This window comes from Rhinoraja longicauda, chromosome 23 (assembly GCF_053455715.1).
Source record: "Rhinoraja longicauda isolate Sanriku21f chromosome 23, sRhiLon1.1, whole genome shotgun sequence".
Taxonomy (NCBI): domain Eukaryota; kingdom Metazoa; phylum Chordata; class Chondrichthyes; order Rajiformes; family Arhynchobatidae; genus Rhinoraja; species Rhinoraja longicauda.
In genome coordinates, this window is record NC_135975.1 from 7,598,525 (window position 1) to 7,620,602 (window position 22,078).

Genomic DNA, 22,078 nt, shown 5'->3' on the forward strand with positions numbered 1-22,078 from the left:
TAGAGGTCAACAGTGCACGTATCTGACCTTGGGGCCCTGATGCACTCAGCACCGCTTGCAAGGGTGTTTCATTTGTTGTGAAGCTGCCAGGCTGAATTTACTTTGTATCTAGTTCCTTCCCACAACAGCAAGGAGACATGATAGCATAAGCCTTTAGAAAACCACATGCCAGTCGATTGATGGAGGCCTTAGGGTTTGCCACCCTTTGACCGAGTCACCAATAGTGCCCTATTCAATTTTGCCCTACAGGAAGGTAGTTATGTTATCAGCAGGGCCTTACGATCCATGTACTGCAAAAATAATAGTTTGGTTGCAAGACAGGTCCTCATGATGACTACAAGGTTCAGACCAGAATCAGCTCTGTACAGTCCAGCATTGATGCTCATCATAATTACTCAGTTATTCAGGTCTGTATTTTGTGATTGCCATCAAAGAGATCAAAGACCTCAAGTATGCGAGCTCCACATTCCATAGTTAATGAGGTTGAGGAACCATGCATGCTTCCAGCAAATAGGTTATCAGCTTTGAAAAATTCTTGCAGCCAGTGAAATGGGAAGTATAATTAGGAACTGCAATCCACATTTTTTTTTCATGTTGAGTGGTTTGCACCTTTTAAATAGGTTTATAATATTTGAAATCATTATACATCAACATGGATGGTAAGTGTGTCATTTGAATTTTCACAAACCAACTTTCAATTTTTCATGCTCATTAGTTGTCAATTTTTTAAAGGAAATATTATTTAAAAACAGAATTTGGTCTATTGTTTTAATGTAAGCTATTAGTTTTATATAAACCATTATCTGTTGATAACCAGCTCAAGCAGTACCATGTGATTTGTGGTACAGTATTATAAAGTTGCCTAAACTGTTGTAATTTGCTTGTGTTCAGCAAGTGCCATTTAATTAATTCCATTCTATGGCAATGATACATTTTTGGCTCACTTGTGACATTATATATTTTTGGTAATTCTTTAGCTAGTGGTAAAATATGGAATAACAAATGCAGTGATTTTCATTGATAAAGTAATATAAGATGCAGCCAATTAATGTACAGTACTTCTTGAAGTAGTAGATATATTACTGTATGTGACAACTTGTTCTCATTTATAAAAGTAGTCATTTATAATAGACTTCCATTTTAAATGTGTTGTTTCTTGGGCAGTAATTATAATTAGAAAAGCCCACCAGGGTGGAAATAATACTAAATGGACTCTACAAAAAGGGAGGGAAGAAAACAACACAATATCCTTTCTCACAAATATTTATTTTTGCCAACAAAATGAAAAATGGAATATACGTAGCCACTAATTTGTGTAATGTCACATCTCAGTTTACTGTAATCGGGGATCAGATCCAGCAGTTTTAGTTATTTATAGTTATCAATATTCCTCACTTAGCAAATGTAATATTCAACTTTTGTTTAAAAAAAATGTTGAATTCAAGTGCAGGTGGCTCGTGAGGAGCAATGCATATCTGAAATAGGTCTGGGTCTGAAGTTTACAAGATGGTATTATTTTTAGTGCATTTTAATTAATTCCATTCTATGACTATTTCTGCAGTTCCAGTTATAGTCATCTCTGGGTTGGGCAGGAAGATGTCTTTTAAGTGACAGCTTTATTTTTTTCCTTGCTGAGTACAAATGAAAGAGGTAAAATGGTAACAAATCCAAAGGTGCAATCCTTTTCGTGGATTTTGCCAATCAATATTCTTGGAGTCATACAACAATAGAAACAGGCTCTTTGGACCAACTTGCCCATGCCGAACCAAGGTACCCCATCTACACTAGTTTCACCTGACCACTTTTGCGCTGTACCTCTTTAAACCTCTCCAATCCACGTACGTGTCCAAATGTCTTTTAAATGTTTTTATATACTTGTCTCAACTATTCCCTCTGACATCTTGGTCCATTTTCTCACTACCCTCAGTGTGAAAAAATTGCTCCATAGGCTCCTCAAATCTTTTCCCCCTCACCTGATGTCCTCTGGTTCTTGATTCTTTACTCTGGGTAAATAACTCTGTGCATATACCCTATCGATTCCCCTCATCAATATTATTTTCCAAGCTTATTAATGAGAGATCATTTGTTGTTACATTTACCAAGGATAAATGAGTGTGGAAGTCGATTAAGGCTTTAAGTTGCAGTGGAATAAAATGTACACATTAACAGTAAGAGAAAATGCGCTGGAAATACAAACTAAATTCACGAACCAAGGTGTTGAAAGGATTGCAATTGCACACAATTACGAGATAAGAACAGCTTCAGTTTCCCATTACTTTGTGTAATCTGTCGTGGTTTAGTCAAGTTTGACATATCTTTAAGTTAATAACCTTCTAAGTGATTTATATCAATTGATTAAATGTCAAGTCTTGGGCAAGCTCAGTCTACATCATGGTGGACCTCTGTCGTGGAATGGAATTAATTAAAATGCACTAAAAATAATACCATCTTGTAAACTTCAGACCCAGACCTATTTCAGATATGCATTGCTCTGCACGAGCCACCTGCACTTGAATTCAACATTTTTTTAAAACAAAAGTTTTAAAACTTTGTAGATTTGTTATAGAATTGTATTCACATGTTCTGATCTGAGAAAAAAAGAGACATCCACATTCTAATGTATTCCAGTGTCAATGAAATATAATAAATTTGTTGGCATAGTAGCAATTATATTGAAGTGCCTCATTTACTCCAATGCATATATAAAATGTAGGTAATTTGTGGTATTACCAGATTATTAAATATTGAAGATAAATAAAAGTATCAACACATGAACAATGCCATATATGCAGCCTTTTGTATGGTGGACGGAACCCTAATTTAATAACAGGAGTCAGCTGAAAGGTGCATGTTTTCTGGAATCTGAATAAAAAAGGTCTGACCAAAATATTTATTGTTTTAGAGTATGGTAATACTTATGAAGAGGTGGGAACCTCTTAGGCATAACATTTATTGGTGATCTAAAGTTGAAAACTTGTGTAAGATGAATGAATATTGAGTGGGTAAAATGGACAAAACTCTGTTTTCTTTGATAAATCTGTCCTGATTGCAAAATTGTATTGAAATAGCAACTAGTTTGGAACTTGAATTAAATGTGAATATATCTGTGAAGCTCCCCTCTTAAAAAGATTAATGATTTCAGCCTGAAGAAGCAGTGTATGCTATCACTTTCTTAGCATTGCTCTGATTGAAAATTCTACTTGCACACTAAATTTGTAGCTGTGTTTCATCTAAGCATGTATATTGGGGTTTCAGGAAGACTCAACTTAGAATAATTTGGCCACAAGGAGATGATATGATTAATCAACCTTATTGTTTGAAGCTGCTTGGATGTTCTATGTTTTGTCAATGGCTACAGTAATTAAGCATGTATATTCTTTCACCCTGTCAAAATACACATATTTCAAAATCATCATTTTTGCTGCTTTGCATTTTAATTTCTTGCTTGGCTCCCATTTCATTATATCTTATGTGCCAGGTCACTCTTTTGATCTGATGGTGCATGGTAACTGTAGTTTAAAAATGTGAAAAAGAAACTTGTTGCAGTTTCCTGTGGGCACTTTACAGTGTAGCATTAATGTAGGTATTGAGCTTTCAGTGGATGAGAGTCTTAATTGCATACTTTTGGAGAACTTGGCCTTGAGGTGAAAGTGATGAGATAAAATACTTAGAAGTCTATTTAGTAGATCCTCTATAAGAATGGCAATTGTTGAACTGTTGACTTTTAATTTTCCGTGAAATCTTGTACCTTCCTCATAATTTTCTTTGCTATATGGATCTTCTGGTTAATTTGGAACACTCAGTACCAAATAGGAGCACTCAGAGAATGATGCTGCCCACAAATTTCTGCTGAATACTTGATTGTACTGGAGAATTTAATAAAGACAGATAAATATTAGCTGAGTTGTGTGTAGTTTTCCATGATTAACTGTTGTTTATTTTCACAGTGAAGGAGATAAACCTGCAGGACATTAAGGAGGACCCAGAGTGTGATCCAGAGGAGAACAGCATACTTTTCATGGGAATTTTGATAAAAGCTCTGGCGAAACTGAAAAAGATTCCGGAGACAGTCAAAGCAACTAAAGAGCGTTTCAATCAAGAACTGGAACAGATTGTGAAACGGTCCACAACCCAGATCGCAGACCACGCTTATCAGCGAGGTGAAATTGTGTCACAGGACAATCAACCAAGGTAGTTTGTTGTATTTCATAAGCAATAAGGGAAATGCTTGTGTTAATTAGCATGTCAAAATGGAAGGTCATAATTTAAAGGTCGCAATACAAATTAATCTTTAACAGAATATTTTTGAGATTTTTACTCCAAATTTCCATATTTTTAAGCTCTGCCCTCGTGTACGAAAAAACCCTGTGAGCTTTGGTATTCAGTGCACTTTTGATCCTGAGATGGATTTGATCACTGCCTTTACTTATTGAATGTCCAGCTGAGTTACTCCAGCATTTTGTGTCTATCTTCAGTTTAAACCAGCATCTGCACTTCCTTCCAGCAACTTGATATCTGGTATTGGTTAGAGACCTTATTTTCTGCTGATTTCAAACTTCAAGATTGTTAATTAACATTTTGGTATCTCTGATTAATTTTTTGGCTTAACTCCATATTGACAGAACCCATTTTGAAAGAGTTGAGTCCACACCTCAATCTCTTTGAATGAATAGGAATACCGTCACAATTCTTGTTCTCGGTGATCATGCTGGAAAGTGCATGCAGTCTTCAGTCATAAGTCAGATGTGAACAGGATCACAGAAACAGCTGTGACAAGAGAGCAAGCAAGCACGGGGAGAGTGGCTGCCAGCCAACCTCAATGACTCCGCAACTGGGTGAGAGGGCTTGTCTACTCTCAGCCACTAGCTCTGCTCGGCTTGACCCTGCCTCCAATTGTGGTGGCTTGGGGAAAGGTGAGTGAGTGGTGAGAATATGTCCCATTCCCACTCAGCTGAAGATGCTTGCGGCCCCATCCAATCTACTGGCATCCTAAAAGCCTGGGGAAATATCTCGCTCAATCCTAAAAATGACTGCCTGTGTCCCCACAGCAGCCGACAAATCCATCCCCATGGAGACCTCCGAATGGCGACTCAAACCATCAATTCCTGCCAAAGACATTGCCTCCACCTCAGCAGTGTACAGATGCGCACCTCAGAACACACTGGCTAACTCTGAATCACTTGAATTGCTGTACAGACTCACCTGTGAAGCTTTGCTATAATGTTAGCCAAGGTTAACTTGTTTCAAAAAATGGTTTAAAAAATTCATTCGAAATTTTTTGCAAAAGTTGAAAATGCGTAAGTCGAGGCTTTTGTAAACCAGGGACTGCCTGTACACTTGTGGACATTGAGAATGGATTCATGATATCTAGCCATACTTAAAATGGAGCCATCAATAAAGAAGGAATTGTTGGATGGGGCACTGAACAGCATTGAAACTTTCTAAACACTGCAAATGTGCGAAGGATGATCTTCCGCTTCTTATCTATCTTGAACATTCTCCTCCCTTTGTCATTGTTGACCAAACCACCCTCCTCCAATGACTCTACACTGATTTCTAGCATGTGAACATTCTTACCTAATTCCATTTGAATCTTAAAAACAAAGTGCTAGAGAACTGCAACGGGTCAGGCAGCATCTATAATCAGGAATATCAGGCAAAATTTCCGGTTGGATCTTTCTTCAGACTTCAGTCATTTGTCCATTCCTTCCATAGATATTGCCTAGCCCACCGAGTTCCTACACCACTTTGTGTTTTGCTTGTAGATTCTCTGCACTCTTTCCACCATAACAACCTCCTTCTGATAGCAGGCTGACCAAAACTGAATACACTATTCTAAGTGTGGCCTACACTTCAATGTCATGCAGTCAGAGTAAACTGATGGAAAATGAGTTGCTTCACAGCATGCAGTATAATTAAGTACCTTGACTTGTTTGTAATGTCAGATATTTTGCTTTTAGTATGGCATTTTAGTTCAAGTTAGTGTTTTCAATTTGCCTCATTATTTTTCTTAGAAAGCTTACTTGATTGCTCAGAAAAGGTGATAAATTGAAAGGCTACATTGCTGGAAGGAATAGCCATTCCTGGGTAAATTGTCTTGATAGATTTGTTTTCCAGGAATGAATAAGATCACGATTTGTTTCAGATCGGGTGATTGACTTGGCCACTCAAGAATTGACCATTTTTTAGCTATGAAAAACTCCTTTGTTGCTTTAGCAGTATGATTGGGATCATTGTCTTGCTGTAGAATAAACCGCCGGCCAATGAGTTTTGAGGCATTTGTTTGAACTTGAGCAGATAGGATGTGTCTGTACACTTCAGAATTCATTACACTGCGACGATCAGCAGTTGTATCATCAATGAAGAAAAGTGAGCCAGTACCTTCAGCAGCCATACATGCCCAGGCCATAACACCCCCACCACTGTGTTTCACAGATGAGGTGGTATGCTTTGGATCTTGGGCAGTTCCCTCTCTCCTCGACATGAGAAAATGTAGTAATATCAAAGGCTCTTCGGCCTAACATGACCATGCAAACCTGGGTTAGTCCCATTTGCCTGCATTTGTCCCATATCCCTCTGAACCCTTCCTATCCTTATTTCTGACTTTTGAAAGTTGTGATTGTATCCACTTCTATGACTTCTTTTGGCAGCTTGTTCCAGATATTAACTATCCTTTGAGTGAAAAATTGCCCCCGAGCTCCCTCTTAAAACTCCCCTCTCAAGCCTCTGCCCTCTACCTTTAGATTCACCTACCCTGAGGAAAAGACTGAATGTTAACTTTATCTATGGCATTCATGATTTTATATATGTCAATAACTTGATTTATGTTGAGAAATTTGCATTGCTTATGTAATAGTGCAAACTTGATTTACCAAGTGCATAGACACAAGAAACCTTTGATTGAACATGCAGAGTTTTATTGCACTGTTGTAGATGTTTTGACTCAGAAATTTCTGATAGTGATTTGAAAGGTTTTCAGTTCCAATCTTTTCTCTGATTAACCAGATGAGCCCAAAATTATTGGAAGCATGTTCATCATGTGTCTGAAAATTGGAGTTATGCTTGTTTTCAAAATCTGGTCATGAGGGATTAGATTATCATGTTTTTAATTGTTTTGACATTGACTTGGTTCGGTGGTGAATTTTGGTGTCATTAGTGGGCTTTGGGAAAGTTAAGATGTGGATTTAAAGAGTGGGGTGTTATTTGTAGGAAGCCCATTACTGACCATTTAAGCAGACTGATTTTCATTTGAATTTGTTTACAGGTTATTACTGGAGCTTATGGAATTATTATTCGAAAAATTCTACGCAGTAGCTGCTGCTCATAAAATCGTTCTTGGTTATCTTCACCAAATGGTTGTGTTGCCTTCTGGTTTGAATGTGAGTGAAATCAAACTGTATGACATGGCAGAAGTGTGGGCAAGGATCCAGAATGTGCTTCAGGTAAGCCAAGGCCAATCAAGATATTGAGTCACGATTTAACCTAATGTGTTGTAATTACCGTTCTGTCCTTTATTTTTACATGCAGATTTTTTTCCCACTTGTTAAACTTTTGGAGACAGCAAATTGATGTCAAATTTGGATTGTATTATGCGAGTATTTCATAAGGACCCTTGGGACTAACCACTTGCAAAAATTATCCATTCTGTTCATGTATATTTTTGGAAACCAGTATTTTTTCCTCCTATCATATCTCTTTTCACAAACCTTCAAGGAATGATAAACAGATTTATGCAATTTAGGTTGCGGGCATATCACTGTACCTTAATTGGTACACATGACAATAAAATACCTTTGAATAGAAGCAGTTGAGTTTGGTGCAACTTTTGTGTTTTTTTGCTCTCTGTCTTTTTTATTTTGGAACAAATATTTTATACCTTTTGTGACACAGAAGAATGTCTCATTTGTAATTTTAAATAATATCTTTCGTACAGACTTTATATACTTCCTGTACTGAGTTATTGACTATCGATTGATCTTTCCCATGTTTTGAAGAAAATACACAATGGTATATTTTGGAAAGGGGAAACTTTGGCATATCAATTTTCTTGCAGCATGAATTGTTGCTAACATTCAGAGGGTGGCAGTATATGGAATGAGCTGCCAGATGAGTTTGTTGAGGCATGTACAATAACAAGATAAAAAAAATATTTGGACAGGTGCACAGATAGCAAAGGCTTAGAGGGTTATAGACAATAGGTGCAGGAGTAGGCCATTCGGCTCTTCGAGCCAGCACCACCATTCAATATGATCATGGCTGATCATTCTCAATCAGTACCCCGTTCCTGCCTTCTCCCCATACCCCCTGACTCCGCTATCCTTAAGAGCTCTACCTAGCTCTCTCTTGAATGCATTCAGAGAATTGGCCTCCACTGCCTTCTGAGGCAGAGAATTCTACAGATTTACAACTCTCTGACTGAAAAAGTTTTCCTCATCTCCGTTCTAAATGGCCTAACCCTTATTCTTAAATGTAGGTTAATTGACTGTTAACTGCTAACCTAGGTTAATTATGTAGGTTAATTGACTGGGTAAATGTAAAAATTGTCCCTAGTGTGTGTAGGATAGTGTTAATAGTGTTAGTGTGCGGGGATCGCTGGGCGGCGCGGACTTGGTGGGCCGAAAAGGCCTGTTTCTGCGCTGTATGATATGATGATAAACTGTGGCCCCTGGTTCTGGACTCCCCCAACATTGGGAACATGTTTCCTGCCTCCAATGTGTCCAACCCTTTAATAATCTTATATGTTTCAATAAGATCCCCTCTCCTTCTAAATTCCAGTGTATACAAGTCTAGTCTCTCCAGTCTTTCAACATATGACAGTCCTGCCAATCCGGGAATTAACCTAGTAAACCTATGCTGCATGCCCTCAAGATTATTGAAAGCAAGCATGCAGGTGCAGCAGGCAGTGAAGAAAGCGAGTACAGAGAAGGTTCACCAGATTGATCCCTGGGATGGCGGGACTTACATATGAGGAAAGACTGGATAGACTGGGCTTGCACTCGCTGGAATTTAGAAGACTGAGGGGGGATCTTATAGAAACATATAAAATTCTTAAGGGGTTGGAGAGGCTAGATGCGGGAAGATTGTTCCCGATGTTGGGGGAGTCCAGAACCAGGGGTTACAGCTTAAGGATAAGGGGGAAGTCTTTTAGGACCGAGATGAGAAAACATTTCTTCACACAGAGAGTGGTGAGTCTGTGGAATTCTCTGCCACAGAAGGTAGTTGAGGCCAGTTCATTGGCTATATTTAAGAGGGAGTTAGATGTGGCCCTTTTTGCTAAAGGGATCAGGGGGTATGGAGAGAAGGCAGGTACAGGCTACTGAGCTGAATGATCAGCCATGATCATATTGAATGGCGGTGCAGGCTCGAAGGGCCGAATGGCCTACTCCTGCACCTATTTTCTATGTTTCTATGTTTCAATAGCAAGAATATCCTTCCTCAAATTTGGAGACCAAAACTGCACACAGTACTCCAGGTGCAGTCTCACTAGGGCCCTGTACAACTGCAGAAGGACCTCTTTGCTCCTATACGCAACTCCTCTTGTTATGAAGGCCAACATTCCATTAGCTTTCTTCACTGCCTGCATGCTTCCTTTCAGTGACTGATGCACTAGGACACCCAGATCTCGTTGTACGTCCCCTTTTCCTAACTTGACACCATTCAGATAATAATCTGCCTTCCTATTCTCACCACCAAAGTGGATAACCTCACACTTATCCACATTAAACTGCATCTGCCATGCATCCGCCCACTCACACAACCTGTCCAAGTCACTCTGCAACCTCATAGCATCTTCCTCACAGTTCACACTGCCACCTGGCTTTGTGTCATCTGTAAATTTGCTAATGGTACTTTTAATCCCTCCATCCAAGTCATTAATGTAATGTTATGGACCAAATGCAGGTAAATAGGGCTAGTTTAGATGGGGCATGGAAGAGTTGGGCTGAAGGGCCTATTTCCATGCTGTATGACTCAATAACATCATGCAGATCGCATCCACCATGTACAATATCTATTTTAAGGATTATGTTGAAGATGTGGTTTGCAAGGTTTGTAATTTGAATAATTGCACAAAATAATAATTGTCTTGCAATTATCTATAATCAATCAATTATAGATTAATGGGTTTTACATAACTGATACAGCAAGCAACATGCACCTAGCTATTCAGCTAATGTGACTGGATGGGACTGAGGAAGTGGTGTGGAGGAAAGTTTTAACACATTGGAACAAAGCTTATTTTTCATTTGACGCTCCTAGCATCCACTTGTTACAGAGAATAAATGAGTCGATGAATATTGACATAGAAAATAGGTGCAGGGATAGGCCATTCAGTCCTTCGAACCAGCACCACCATTCAATATGATCATGGCTGATCATCCAAAATCAGTACCCCGTTTCGGCATTTTCCCATATTCCTTGATTCCCTTAGCCCTCAAAGCTAAATTGTGTTCGTGTAGACATGATGTAGAGAGCACCAGTTTAAACACTACCAAGTTCTTGCAGCTTGAATTTGTAAGCATTTATTAGAAAGCCACTCTTCCCTTGAATATATCAATGACTTCTAATCACTCTGATATCCATTGGATTACATTGAATCACAGGTAGAGGTAAAGCTTCTGAGTGCATTCTTGTGCACTGCAAGTTGAAAATGGCTCAATTGGAATGGCCCTCTTGTGTCTCAAAAGTGCAAATGTGACACTTATTGTTCTGGATGTTTTTTAAATAGCCCATTTTTCTTTAGTGAAGAAAAACTCTGTTTCCCAGAACTGTTAAACATTTCTGCGATTCCTGTATTTCAAATTTTAAGAGTAAATTGTAAACATACATTTGTTGCAATGATTAAATGGTGTTGAAATTACATAGATTTGGGTATTCCCTCCCTCCTTCTCATTGCAAAAAGAAATAGCTCCTGCAGACAAGCCCCAATTTTCAAAAAGTGCATTGTGGCTTAAATACGAAGATGCCTTCATGCTGCTTGCCCTAGCTGAATTATCAAAGTACAGACAAAGAATATCAGGGAACCCCGCCGACTAATTGACTATGATTTGGGTTATAAACTGCAAATCCAATGATTGATACCTAGGATCCAGTACAAGAGCATATTTTCCCAATAATTTCTCCTTCAAGTCTCAAGTTTTAAACAACGTTCTCCATATAAATGCATCTAGTATTTTTATTTTGATGAAATGTGGAGTGTTGCTTCGCCTACTACATGTGTAATGGAATAAAGAGAGAAGATAACTCAACTCATCTGTGAGCCTGCATAGTATTTGCTACTTTGATGTCAGAAGAAAATGGATAATCACAAATATATTTACTGGACCTGTTCACAGAAATGGTAACAGACTCAGGGTTATCTCTCAGAAGATTTTGGAAGGCATAAAACCAAAGCTGAATACTGATAAGTAGAGCCAGGATGTTTAGGCGCTAAAAATCTCTGAAATAAGCAGGCAAATAGGCATAATAAAATTACAAAAAAGGCCCGGAAAAGGCATTTATTGACAAAAAAGGCATAAAAAGGCATGTATTTCCACCACCAAAATATGGTTAAAAATGATAATATAAAGGTATAGATTCAAGATTCAAGATAGCTTTATTTGTCATCCAATATTGGACGAAATTCAGTCACCCACAGTCCAACAATAAAAGCATTAAATAAGCATTAAAATTACACAACCCCAAAAAAAACCCAAAACACAGTCCAACAATAAAAGCATTAAATAGGCATTCAAATTACACAACCCCAAAAACCCCCAAAACACAGTCCATCAATAAAAGCATTAAATAGGCATTCAAATTACACAACCCCAAAACCCCCAAAAACACAGTCCAACAATAAAAGCATTAAATAGGCATTCAAATTACCCAACCCCAAAAACACACAAAAAAGAAACATCCATCAAAGAAACATCCATCACAGTGAGTCTCCTCCAGTCCTCTCCTCACTGTGATGGAAGGCCACAATGTCTTTCCCTTCTCCTGCTGTCCTCGCCCGCAGTCAGGTTGTTGTGGTTGCAGGCCGCACCGGACGGTCCACAGCGGGCCAAGCCCAAGGCGAGTCGCAGCCGCTCCCGCAGCCTCCGAAGACGGCCGGCTCCGCCGATGATAAGTCCGATCCGGGGCGGGCGAACACGCTGCTGCTGCATTAAATTAAACTACATTAAATGACTAAAGTTGCCGAGTTGCACATAATTACTAGCATTTTTTTCAAATTATCTGGTGTAGAACTATGCCGTCTGTCAGACAGAATATGCTTCAATTGTGACAAACTTCTTTCTACCCCAGCTGAGGTCACTGATGCATACTCGAAACAAGCTACAGACTCTATATTCATGTTGATATCTTGTGCATACTACTACCTTTGAGAATTTTAGCTATGTTTTGTATTTCTTCAAGATCTTTGTTACCTAAAATCACTCTCTCACATTTTCCTTGTATGTCTTTGCCGACATCGCCAGGAACCTTACGAATATCGTCAGTTACTTTGTTGAAAACCTGCAAGTTATTCACTAATGTTTTGCTACGTTTCGCAAGGGAAGTGATAGCTTGTGGGAGGTTTGCAAAATTGGAAGCAATAAACACAAGATCGCTGTGGAGGGACTTTTTCTGAATGATTTCACTGATGATCCTGACTGCAGCAGATTCCTCTTCTTCCAAATAGTTAACGATTTCTTTTATCTTCAAAATTTGCAGCATAGTAGAGTACAGCAGAGAGCCATGTACCCTACCTTGTCAAAACGGGCTGAGGAGGTAGTGGAATCTCGGGTGCCATTTTCTTGAACAACAACTGCACACGTGACGGCGCTTTGAGGAAGATTTTCTTGTCATTGGAAACTAGGCGATCGACATTTGGAAACAATGTGTTCGGCAATTCTATGGAGTCCGTGAGCTAAGCATGTTAAATGCAACATTTTGGGGAATAAAACTTTAAAAGCACAAGCAGCTTTTTTAATGTACGGAGCTGCATCAGTCACAAACAGAGGAACATTCTTGTGCTTTATATCTTCTGGCCAAAGTACAGCAAGTGAAGATGGAAACAACTGAGCAATAGTTGAGCTATTTGACTTCTCCTATACTTCCGATGTCAACAAATACTCCTTTGATGGCTCTCCTGCCCCCAGTGTACGGATGACCACATTGGCAACATATCTCCTCACAGCATCGGTTGTCTCATCTATTGAGATCCATATTTTGTTGCATGCAACTTCATCTCTAATTTTCTGTACAACAATGTTGAAGTTGCTGTCAACATAATTTTTCTATAATGATGACTTGCTTCCTCTGTATGATATGTTCCTCTGTGTATTTCTCAAAAAAAACCTCAGAGAGATTTGTTTTCCAATTTCCACAGTGGAATTCCAGCATCAATGAATGCCTTGCACAGATCACTCGGAAACTCAGATTTGCAACTGGAGCCAGCAGTAAATGTAGTGAGGAGACAAGCTTGCGTATTTCCCGCCTTCAGTTTCTCTGCCGCCGACTTGTGTTTAGCTGTCTGTACATGCTGGGAGATTAAATATTTCTTCTCATGATTTACTGTTTTCTCACATGCTTTGCAAAACAGCACACAGTTGTTTGTAGAGAATATATCACTCCCGTACACTCTCACCAAATCGTTCAGTTTTTTACAAGGCGTTGACTTGATTTTAGGCATTTTGACGCTTGCCGATGTAGATCCTACAGGAGCGGGGATGCAGACCTCTACAGGCAGGCCAAGTACAAGCTGAGAAGAGGAATCAGAGCTGCCAAGGAAAGGTACTCTTGAGAAGTTGAGGAGCAAGTTCTCAGCTTATGACACTTCCGTCTGGAAGGGCTTGCAAGAAATCACAAGCTACAAGAGGAAAACCCCCGCTCCTTGGACAATCGTCAACTGACCAACGACCTGAACGAGTTCTACTGCAGGTTCAATAAACAGAAACTTAACCCTGGTACCCCCCTCCCCTACCAACACTTCACACCTACTCACAGCTTGACTCCATGATCACAATGAATGGCGGTGCGGGCTTGAAGGGCCAAATGGCCTCCTCCAGCACCTATTGTCTATAAAAGACATTTGGACAGGTATACAGAGAGGAAAGGTTGAGAGGAACATGGGTCAAACATGGGCAAATGGGTCCAGTGTATATTGGCATCTTGAATGACACGGGTCAATGGGACTGTTTTCAGGATGCATGATTTTATGACTCCACATTCACTCTGATAATATCCATCAGGATCATGTATGTTTCAATCAAGTTGCCTTTCCTCTTTCTAAACTCCCGACAGTTCGAAGCTTAGCTTGGTCCAATCTTTGCTCATTAAAAAAAAATCAACAATTCCAAGTATTGGTCTTGTAGACTTTCTCTGAATGTCTTCCACATTGTTTACATCTTCCCTTAAATAAAGGAATCAACACTGTCCACAATACTCCAGATGTGGTCTCAATAATGCTTGACATAACTGAAGCGTAACCTCACCAATATAGTATTCATCTCCCTTCACGAAAAAAATACTATTCTGTTTGCTTTCTCAAACACTGAATAAAATAAATCAAATCATGTAATCTCTCATAATTTCAATTATATCCTCCCATAATTCCAATTATCAGATCATTACCAATTCACTTTACCTACTATTTCCCTTTGTAGCGTACTTTTCAAGGAGTGAGTTCTTCCGCCCTTGACTGGTTTGCCTGACATAGGCTAATTTTTGTTCTAACGGAATTAAACTATTACGTGCTGGAGCAGGGTTCCTGTTCTGATGTCCTGACTAACATTTAATCCTCAGCTAACAACTCAACCAAATGATCTGGCCATTTGTTGTGTTGTTATTTATGTTAATACATTTTGTAATCGTTGGCTTGAGAGAGTTTTTAGTTACAAAACGTGCGAAGCAAAGCTGCCACGCTTCTCCTTCCTGAGAATATGTGATAGCACTTCCGGGAATTGGGTGTAAAAGAGAAATTGGTTCAGGAGTTAGAAAGCAGTGAGAAAGAAGCTGATCTTAAATCTGGGTCTCCTGGCTTTCAAGCTGCTCAACCCACTGAGTTCCTCCAGCAAGTCATTTGCTGTTCCTGAGTTACTATGATGTATTAAAAATACTGCTGCAATTTTAGTTTAAAGTATTGACTAAAATTTCTCCTGTTGTGATAGCCCTTTGTGTGCAGATTAGAACAAAACATTTAAACAACATTTATTTTGAACAAAAATAATTTCATTCAGCATTACTCCTCAACTCTTGATCCTAACCTTGTAGTTTACTGCATCGAACGTGCTCCTTCAAGTACTTCTAACTTTGATAAGGCTTTCTTCTTCTGCTCTTCTTTAACACGGTAACTTGGAGAACTCACCATATGGTAAAGGAGATTTAAGCATCTCCTTTTTAGACCATCTACAAATATATAATCCCTTTGTTACAGACTGGGACCCCAGCTATTTACGATATACATTAATGACTTAGATGAAGGGATTAAAAGTACCATTAGCAAATTTGCAGATGATACTAAGCTGGGGGGTAGTGTGAATTGTGAGGAAGATGCAATAAGGCTGCAGGGTGACTTGGACAGGTTGTGTGAGTGGGCGGATACATGGCAGATGCAGTTTAATGTAGATAAGTGTGAGGTTATTCACTTTGGAAGTAAGAATAGAAAGGCAGATTATTATCTGAATGGTGTCAAGTTAGGAAGAGGGGATGTTCAACGAGATCTGGGTGTCCTAGTGCATCAGTCACTGAAAGGAAGCATGCAGGTACAGCAGGCAGTGAAGAAAGCCAATGGAATGTTGGCCTTCGTAACAAGAGGAGTTGAGTATAGGAGCAAAGAGGTCCTTCTACAGTTGTACCGGGCCCTGGTGAGATCGCACCTGGAGTACTGTGTGCAGTTTTGGTCTCCAAATTTGAGGAAGGATATTCTTGCTATTGAGGGCGTGCAGCGTAGGTTCACTAGGTTGATTCCCGGAATGGCGGGACTGTCGTATGTTGAAAGGCTGGAGCAATTAGGCTTGTATACACTGGAATTTAGAAGGATGAGGGGGGATCTTATTGAAACATATAAGATAATTAGGGGATTGGACACATTAGAGGCAGGAAACATGTTCCCAATGTTGGGGGAGTCCAGAACAAGGGGCCACAGTTTAAGAATAAGGGGTAGGCCATTTAGAACGGAGATGAGGAAGAACTTTTTCAGTCAGAGAGTGGTGAAGGTGTGGAATTCTCTGCCTCAGAAGGCAGTGGAGGCCAGTTCGTTGGATGCTTTCAAGAGAGAGCTGGATAGAGCTCTTAAGGATAGCGGAGTGAGGGGGTATGGGGAGAAGGCAGGAACGGGGTACTGATTGAGAGTGATCAGCCATGATCGCATTGAATGGCGGTGCTGGCTCGAAGGGCTGAATGGCCTACTCCTGCACCTATTGTCTATTGTCTATTGACCACTGCTAAGGAAAACAGGGTCTTCATAATCTTGTTTTCCCTTCATTTATAATGATAATTAAATCTCCCCTCTATGTCCACTATTCCAAAGAAAACAAGAATTCCAAAGATAGCAAATATTTCTTCACAAAGCACAAGAATTCTCTGACCCTGACCTGTTTTGTGCAAAGATATTTTTGTTTTGCAAAATATGCATAGAAATAGACCTTGATACCAGATGTTGATGATAACGGCAATCATTGTTCTCAAATGAAAAGGAGGCATAACTGCTTTTGGAACTTGGTGGAAACAAAGTGGCTTCTTCAAATAAATGATTTGCTCACGAGGGAATTTTCCAGTCCTTCAAAAGGAACTGTGCTCAATCTCAATAAACATGCGCTTTAATTGTTTTGCACTGAATGTCACTGTGATATATTTTTGGGGTATCTTATCAATAATCCATCATATTTTTTGGTTCAAGAGTTGTGACAAGCATGACAAAAAATTTGTTGCACAAAATGTTGTATATATTTTTAAGAAAATTATGATCTTAACTGCTCATTGCCGGCGGTGTTGCAGCAGAATGCCAAATAGTTAATTTTGTGACTTCCAATCACAATTACATACCAAGTCCTTTTTGCTTGATGAGTTAATTAACGATGTCATTTCGGACGAGCAAGTGGAAGAGTAATTTGAGACACTCGAGCAGATGTTTTACTGAATGCTTCACAAATTAACCTGATAAAATATAGTAAATAATGGAATTGTAAAATAAACGCTGTCCTAGAAGACATTTTGTTGAGCAAACTTTCATAAATCGAAGCGTCTAGGTGAAATGCATCAACATATTTCAATACAATATATTCCTCTTTGCAGACATTGGCTCGCTAATCATTGCAGCAAAATTCAGCCGAGCAAATTGAAGGCACAAGGACAAAAATTTCAGCAACATAGTTTTTCAAACAACCAATTCATTCCTTCTTTACTTTCTACTTGATCTCTTTCCCTTGTAAAATGTTCTGTGATTATAGATCAGCAATAAACAAAATGTAAATAAGGATTGTTAGAGTAAGCTGTTCAGAATAATTAACCTTTTTTCTTCTTGTGGACACTGAGGGACTGTACCCTGTGTTAAACACACATGGGTATATTATTTGAGTACAGAATGTGAGTGGCACGGACAATTCTAAGGGAAACATATTGATTTAATAGCTATAATGTTGAGAATGACTTCTACCAATTGTGTTCTCTGCATATATTACTACAAATAAAGCACATATTTTTATTTTTAAAAGGGTATCAACAAACTCTACATTGTTAAAAAAACAATATAGTTAAAAGATGTGGCTGTATTCCACGAGAAGTAACAGATTTTAATTCCAAATTAGATTTTTGGGCCAGTCTTTGGTGAAGGAAGAGCAGTCATAATTAAATGGGAAAAAGTAGTTTCCCTTTTCGCACAAGGAAAAAAAAAAGGATAACGTTTAAGTTAGTTACATGGATAGGACAACTTTGGAGGGATACGGGCCAAACACAGGCTGGTGGGACTAGTGTAACTTGGACATGTTGCCCGGTGTGGGCAAGTTGGGCCAAAGGGCCTGTTTCCACACTGTATCACTCTATGACTCTCTGAGATCACAGAAAAGATAGATAAGATTGTGAAGCAATGCAACATGTGGAAAAGTGGAGAATTATAGACATCTGGTTTCCATCATGAACTGCATATGTGAGGGGGCCCAAAGTTACTGTCAGTTTGTTGCAGCAGCTAGAAATGCTGACAGTTTTGCTATCCATAGAAATTACTAGTTTTCAGGCTTGTTTTCATCTGTGACAGTATGCTTTACTCCATGTAATCTGAAATGTTTCATTCGGCAAAGCAGTCCACTAGTTTGTAGAGCAGATAAGTCAATTAGGAACACTGATAAACAAAGACATCAGTGTCAAATTGCCTTTTATTTTGCTGGTCACATCATATGCTCAAACCATGCAAATCATGCATTTATTTATTTACAATTTTTGTTCTCATACTTTTCCGAGGATTCCATCGCTATAATTATAATTTTTTTTTAAAAGACTTTGACTTTAATTCTGTTGTTAAGATCTTTAACAGCCTTGACTATTATTATTAATTTCAAATGTCTGTCTTAAAATTGCGTGTAATACTTTATGTCTCATGATTTTAAGTGAAATACTGTTAAGGTTTTTGCAGACTCTAGGGTTTCTTTCCAACTCTCTTTCATTTACTCTTTATCCTGTGCTCTATCTTATCTTGTGATTTTTGAAACGTTGAGAGTGGTGTTGCGAGTTTGAAATGCTCTGTTTGAAGTGTAAGGGCTTTGTCTCGAGAAGCTTTGGCGAGGGGACTGAGCAGTGGTACGGTATGACAATATCATTTACTTTCCTCTGTAGTCTTAGTGTCTTAAAGATGACATTTAGAGCAGTTGCGCACATTCCTGCTGTAGTGGACTGGAGTGACTAGGCTTGTATACAGCAGTATATAAGAATTAGAGGAACAAGTATAGCCAGTGATTGCAGTTGGCTGTAAGAATATAGCTAATTGTGATTTCAAATTCCCTAATATTGACTGGGAATGCCATCGTACAGAGGGCTTAGATGGGGCAGAATTTGTTAAAGGTGTCCACGAAATCTTTTGCAAACAATAAGTAGATGGCCCAACTGGAGAGGAGGCAACATTGGATTACCTATTGGAACATGAAGCTTGCCAAGTGACTGAACTGTCAGCAGGGGAGCACTTCAAGACCAATGGTCATAATTCTATTAGTTTTTAGATACACATGGTAAAAGATAAAACTGGTCCAGAAAGTAAACTTCTAAATTGGGGCAAAGCAAAGCACTGGACAAGAACTTGCAAATATTAGTTGCGGAACTTTCTTTATAGATAAAGGTCATCTGGCAGGTGAGTGACTTATAGAAATGAGATAGGGAGAGTTCAGGGACAGCATGCTCCTGTTAGAGTGAAGGATAAGGCTGACATGACATGGTTGATGAGGGGTATTTAACATTTAAAAGACATTGGGACTGGTTTATGGATTAAAAGAAAATGGTTTAGAGGATATGGTCCTAATGCAGACAGATGAGACTATCTGAGATAGGTATCTTGGATGAATTTGGCCAAAGGGCCTGTTTTCGTGCAGTAAGACTCCATGATTCTTATCCTGTTGAACAAATAATTTTAAAAATGGAAATGTACTGTAAGTATTGTTAGACTGCTTTGTTGGGTCAACATCCTGCAATACTGTTGAAAGTACATACAATACTTGGACTGCAAAGGTTCAAGATTTTGGCTGATCAAAACCTTTTCAAGAGCAGTTAAGAACAGGCTTTAATGCTGCCTTGGCAGCTGTGCATACATCCCATCTTAGAATTTTTTTAAGCATCTTCATTCTGATTGCAAAATAAATAAGGGAGATGTGAAATGCTTCTCACCCTGGGCGATTGGTTTTTGTATGTGCTTTTTTATGGACAGTTCTTTGGCTTACATGTCCATTTCCATTTGAGTTGATATAAATTATTGATTTGTAATAAAGCAGATCTTGTAACAGCAAGGACTTATGGGAAAGGTTGCATTGACATTCCACTGCGTGCTTGAACAGTTTGGTTTGATATTGAGAAAGATGTTAGATTTCATTTCAAATAGTTGGTTGATCTCAGGAGACAATTAATGGAGCATAACAAAGTACCAAAGTCACCCTTTCGTCATCCATGCCCCCCCCCCCCCCCCGCCTCAAAAGTACAAGCTTTTTGGCACCATTGAGCATTGTCAACAATATGTGAGCTGCTCGTGTTGATGAATTAAGAACAATTCATTTAAGTCAAGCAAGGTATCAGAGAGTTACCAGGAACCATGAAACTATGCCCTGTTTCTTTGGGAGAGAGCTGAATTTTTCATAGGAGGATATAAATATCTGGTTTCATTTTGTTGTCAACAACTAAGTTTGATACCAGACCAAATTACACACAATAAGCGTTGAGATCAATCACAACTATGAATAACAAAAGATAACAATTAAATTTGCATTTTAGTTGGAACAGAGGAAGTATAAATCATTTGTTAATTTTGTAGCATACTTGTAACTTGACTCATGTTTATAACTGAGGTTTCAAACTTAGAACCAAATGCATTTGTATGATGGAGAAACGAGCATTCCAGAATGATGTTTAAGTTTACTTGCGAGCATGTTGTCGCATATCAAAACCATCCCCTGTGTTATTAATTTACGATGCATTACAATGTAATGAAGTCACACCAACGAATTGCTTAAATATTCATGTCATCTGCATTGCACTTCAATTTGTTTTAGATGCAGATTGCATACCAACAGGATTACATTTTACAATACTAATTGGGGTTTTTTGATCAATTGAAAGATAAAGCATGGAAACGGGCCCTTTGATCCACTGAGACCACGCCGTCCATCGATAATGCATTCACATTAGTTCTTTGTTATCCCACTTTTGCATTTATGACCTACACACTTGGAGCATTGTACAGAGGCTAGTTAACCTGCAAACCCACACATCTTTGGGTTGTGGGAGGAAACAGGAACACCTGCAGTCAGAAGAAAAACGTGTAAACTCCACACAAACTGAACTGAGATCAGGATTGAACCCGGGTCTTGGCGCTGTGATCTGTGAACCAAAGAATGGTTGCAAATCAAGTAATGTAAGAAGAATTATCATCTATATTTAACTGCCACAATGTTGACCCTTGTGGCTGAAAGAAGTTGCTTCGGCTTTGATTTTGTATCATGAAGCTGAACGAGGGAATTGTTTGATGTGTTTGAAAGGAAAAACTTGTGCAATATTAAGTGATTTTGAATGCTCTTAATTTGGGAAAGGATTAATTTTAACCAAAACTAAAGCAATTCTGAAGGGTTGGAAAACAGCTGTTCAGGCGGCATGATAGAACTTGAATGCATCATTGTTTCAGCTTTTCCTGGTGTATTCAATGATGCAAGTTTATTGTTTGTTTGTGGTCTTATTTTGGACTGTTCGTCATAAAAAAAAATGATGTTTATTAAAAAACTGGAACTTTATCACAACTTTGTGAATATTTGCAACTATGTTGTCGCACCCCTTTTCCTTTACAGAATTTGTGTCTGAGTAATTTCATGCATGAGTCAGTTTATAATTGGCAAAAACAAAAGTACAGATCGGCATTGAACCATCAAGCACAAGAACACAAGTAAATTGGAGCAGAGTTGGCTATCGAGCCCATCATGCCTGCTCCATCGTTTCATTAATGCTGGCCTCAACTATTCTGTGCCATTTCTCCATACTCCTCTGTTTCTCAGTCTATCAAATATTTAGCTATCTCCTCTTTAAATACAATAAATTTACCAACTTTCACCATCTGTTGAGATAGAGCATTGCAATAAGAAAAAAATTCTTACATCAATTTCAATGACCTGTAACTATGCCCCCTCTTGTAACTATGTCCCCTCAGTCGAGATTCTTCCACGAGTGAAATCATCCAAACATATAACCTGTTAAGCTCCTTTGGCATCTTTTATTTTGACTAAGGTCATCCCTCGTTCATCTAAACTTCAAGGAATACAGGCCCAAACTATTTGCTCTCTATTTTGCTCAGATAATCTTAATGTACAACATTTGCAGGTAGCCCTCTATCAACTATTCCCGTTTACATCCTCAAAAAAAAAGAGAAAATTTCAAAACT

At 38.7% G+C, this 22,078-nt stretch overlaps 1 protein-coding gene across 2 annotated transcripts in view; it reads left to right on the plus strand.

Moving 5' to 3' along the window:
- Positions 1 to 22,078, plus strand: part of exoc4 (exocyst complex component 4) — a 348,017-nt gene that overhangs the window by 33,150 nt on the left and 292,789 nt on the right. For both annotated transcript variants that reach the window (XM_078419531.1, XM_078419532.1), the window contains exons 5-6: positions 3,948 to 4,191; positions 7,265 to 7,442. In XM_078419531.1, coding sequence (XP_078275657.1) covers positions 3,948 to 4,191; positions 7,265 to 7,442 — 422 coding nt within the window. The remainder of the gene's footprint in view (positions 1 to 3,947; positions 4,192 to 7,264; positions 7,443 to 22,078) is intronic.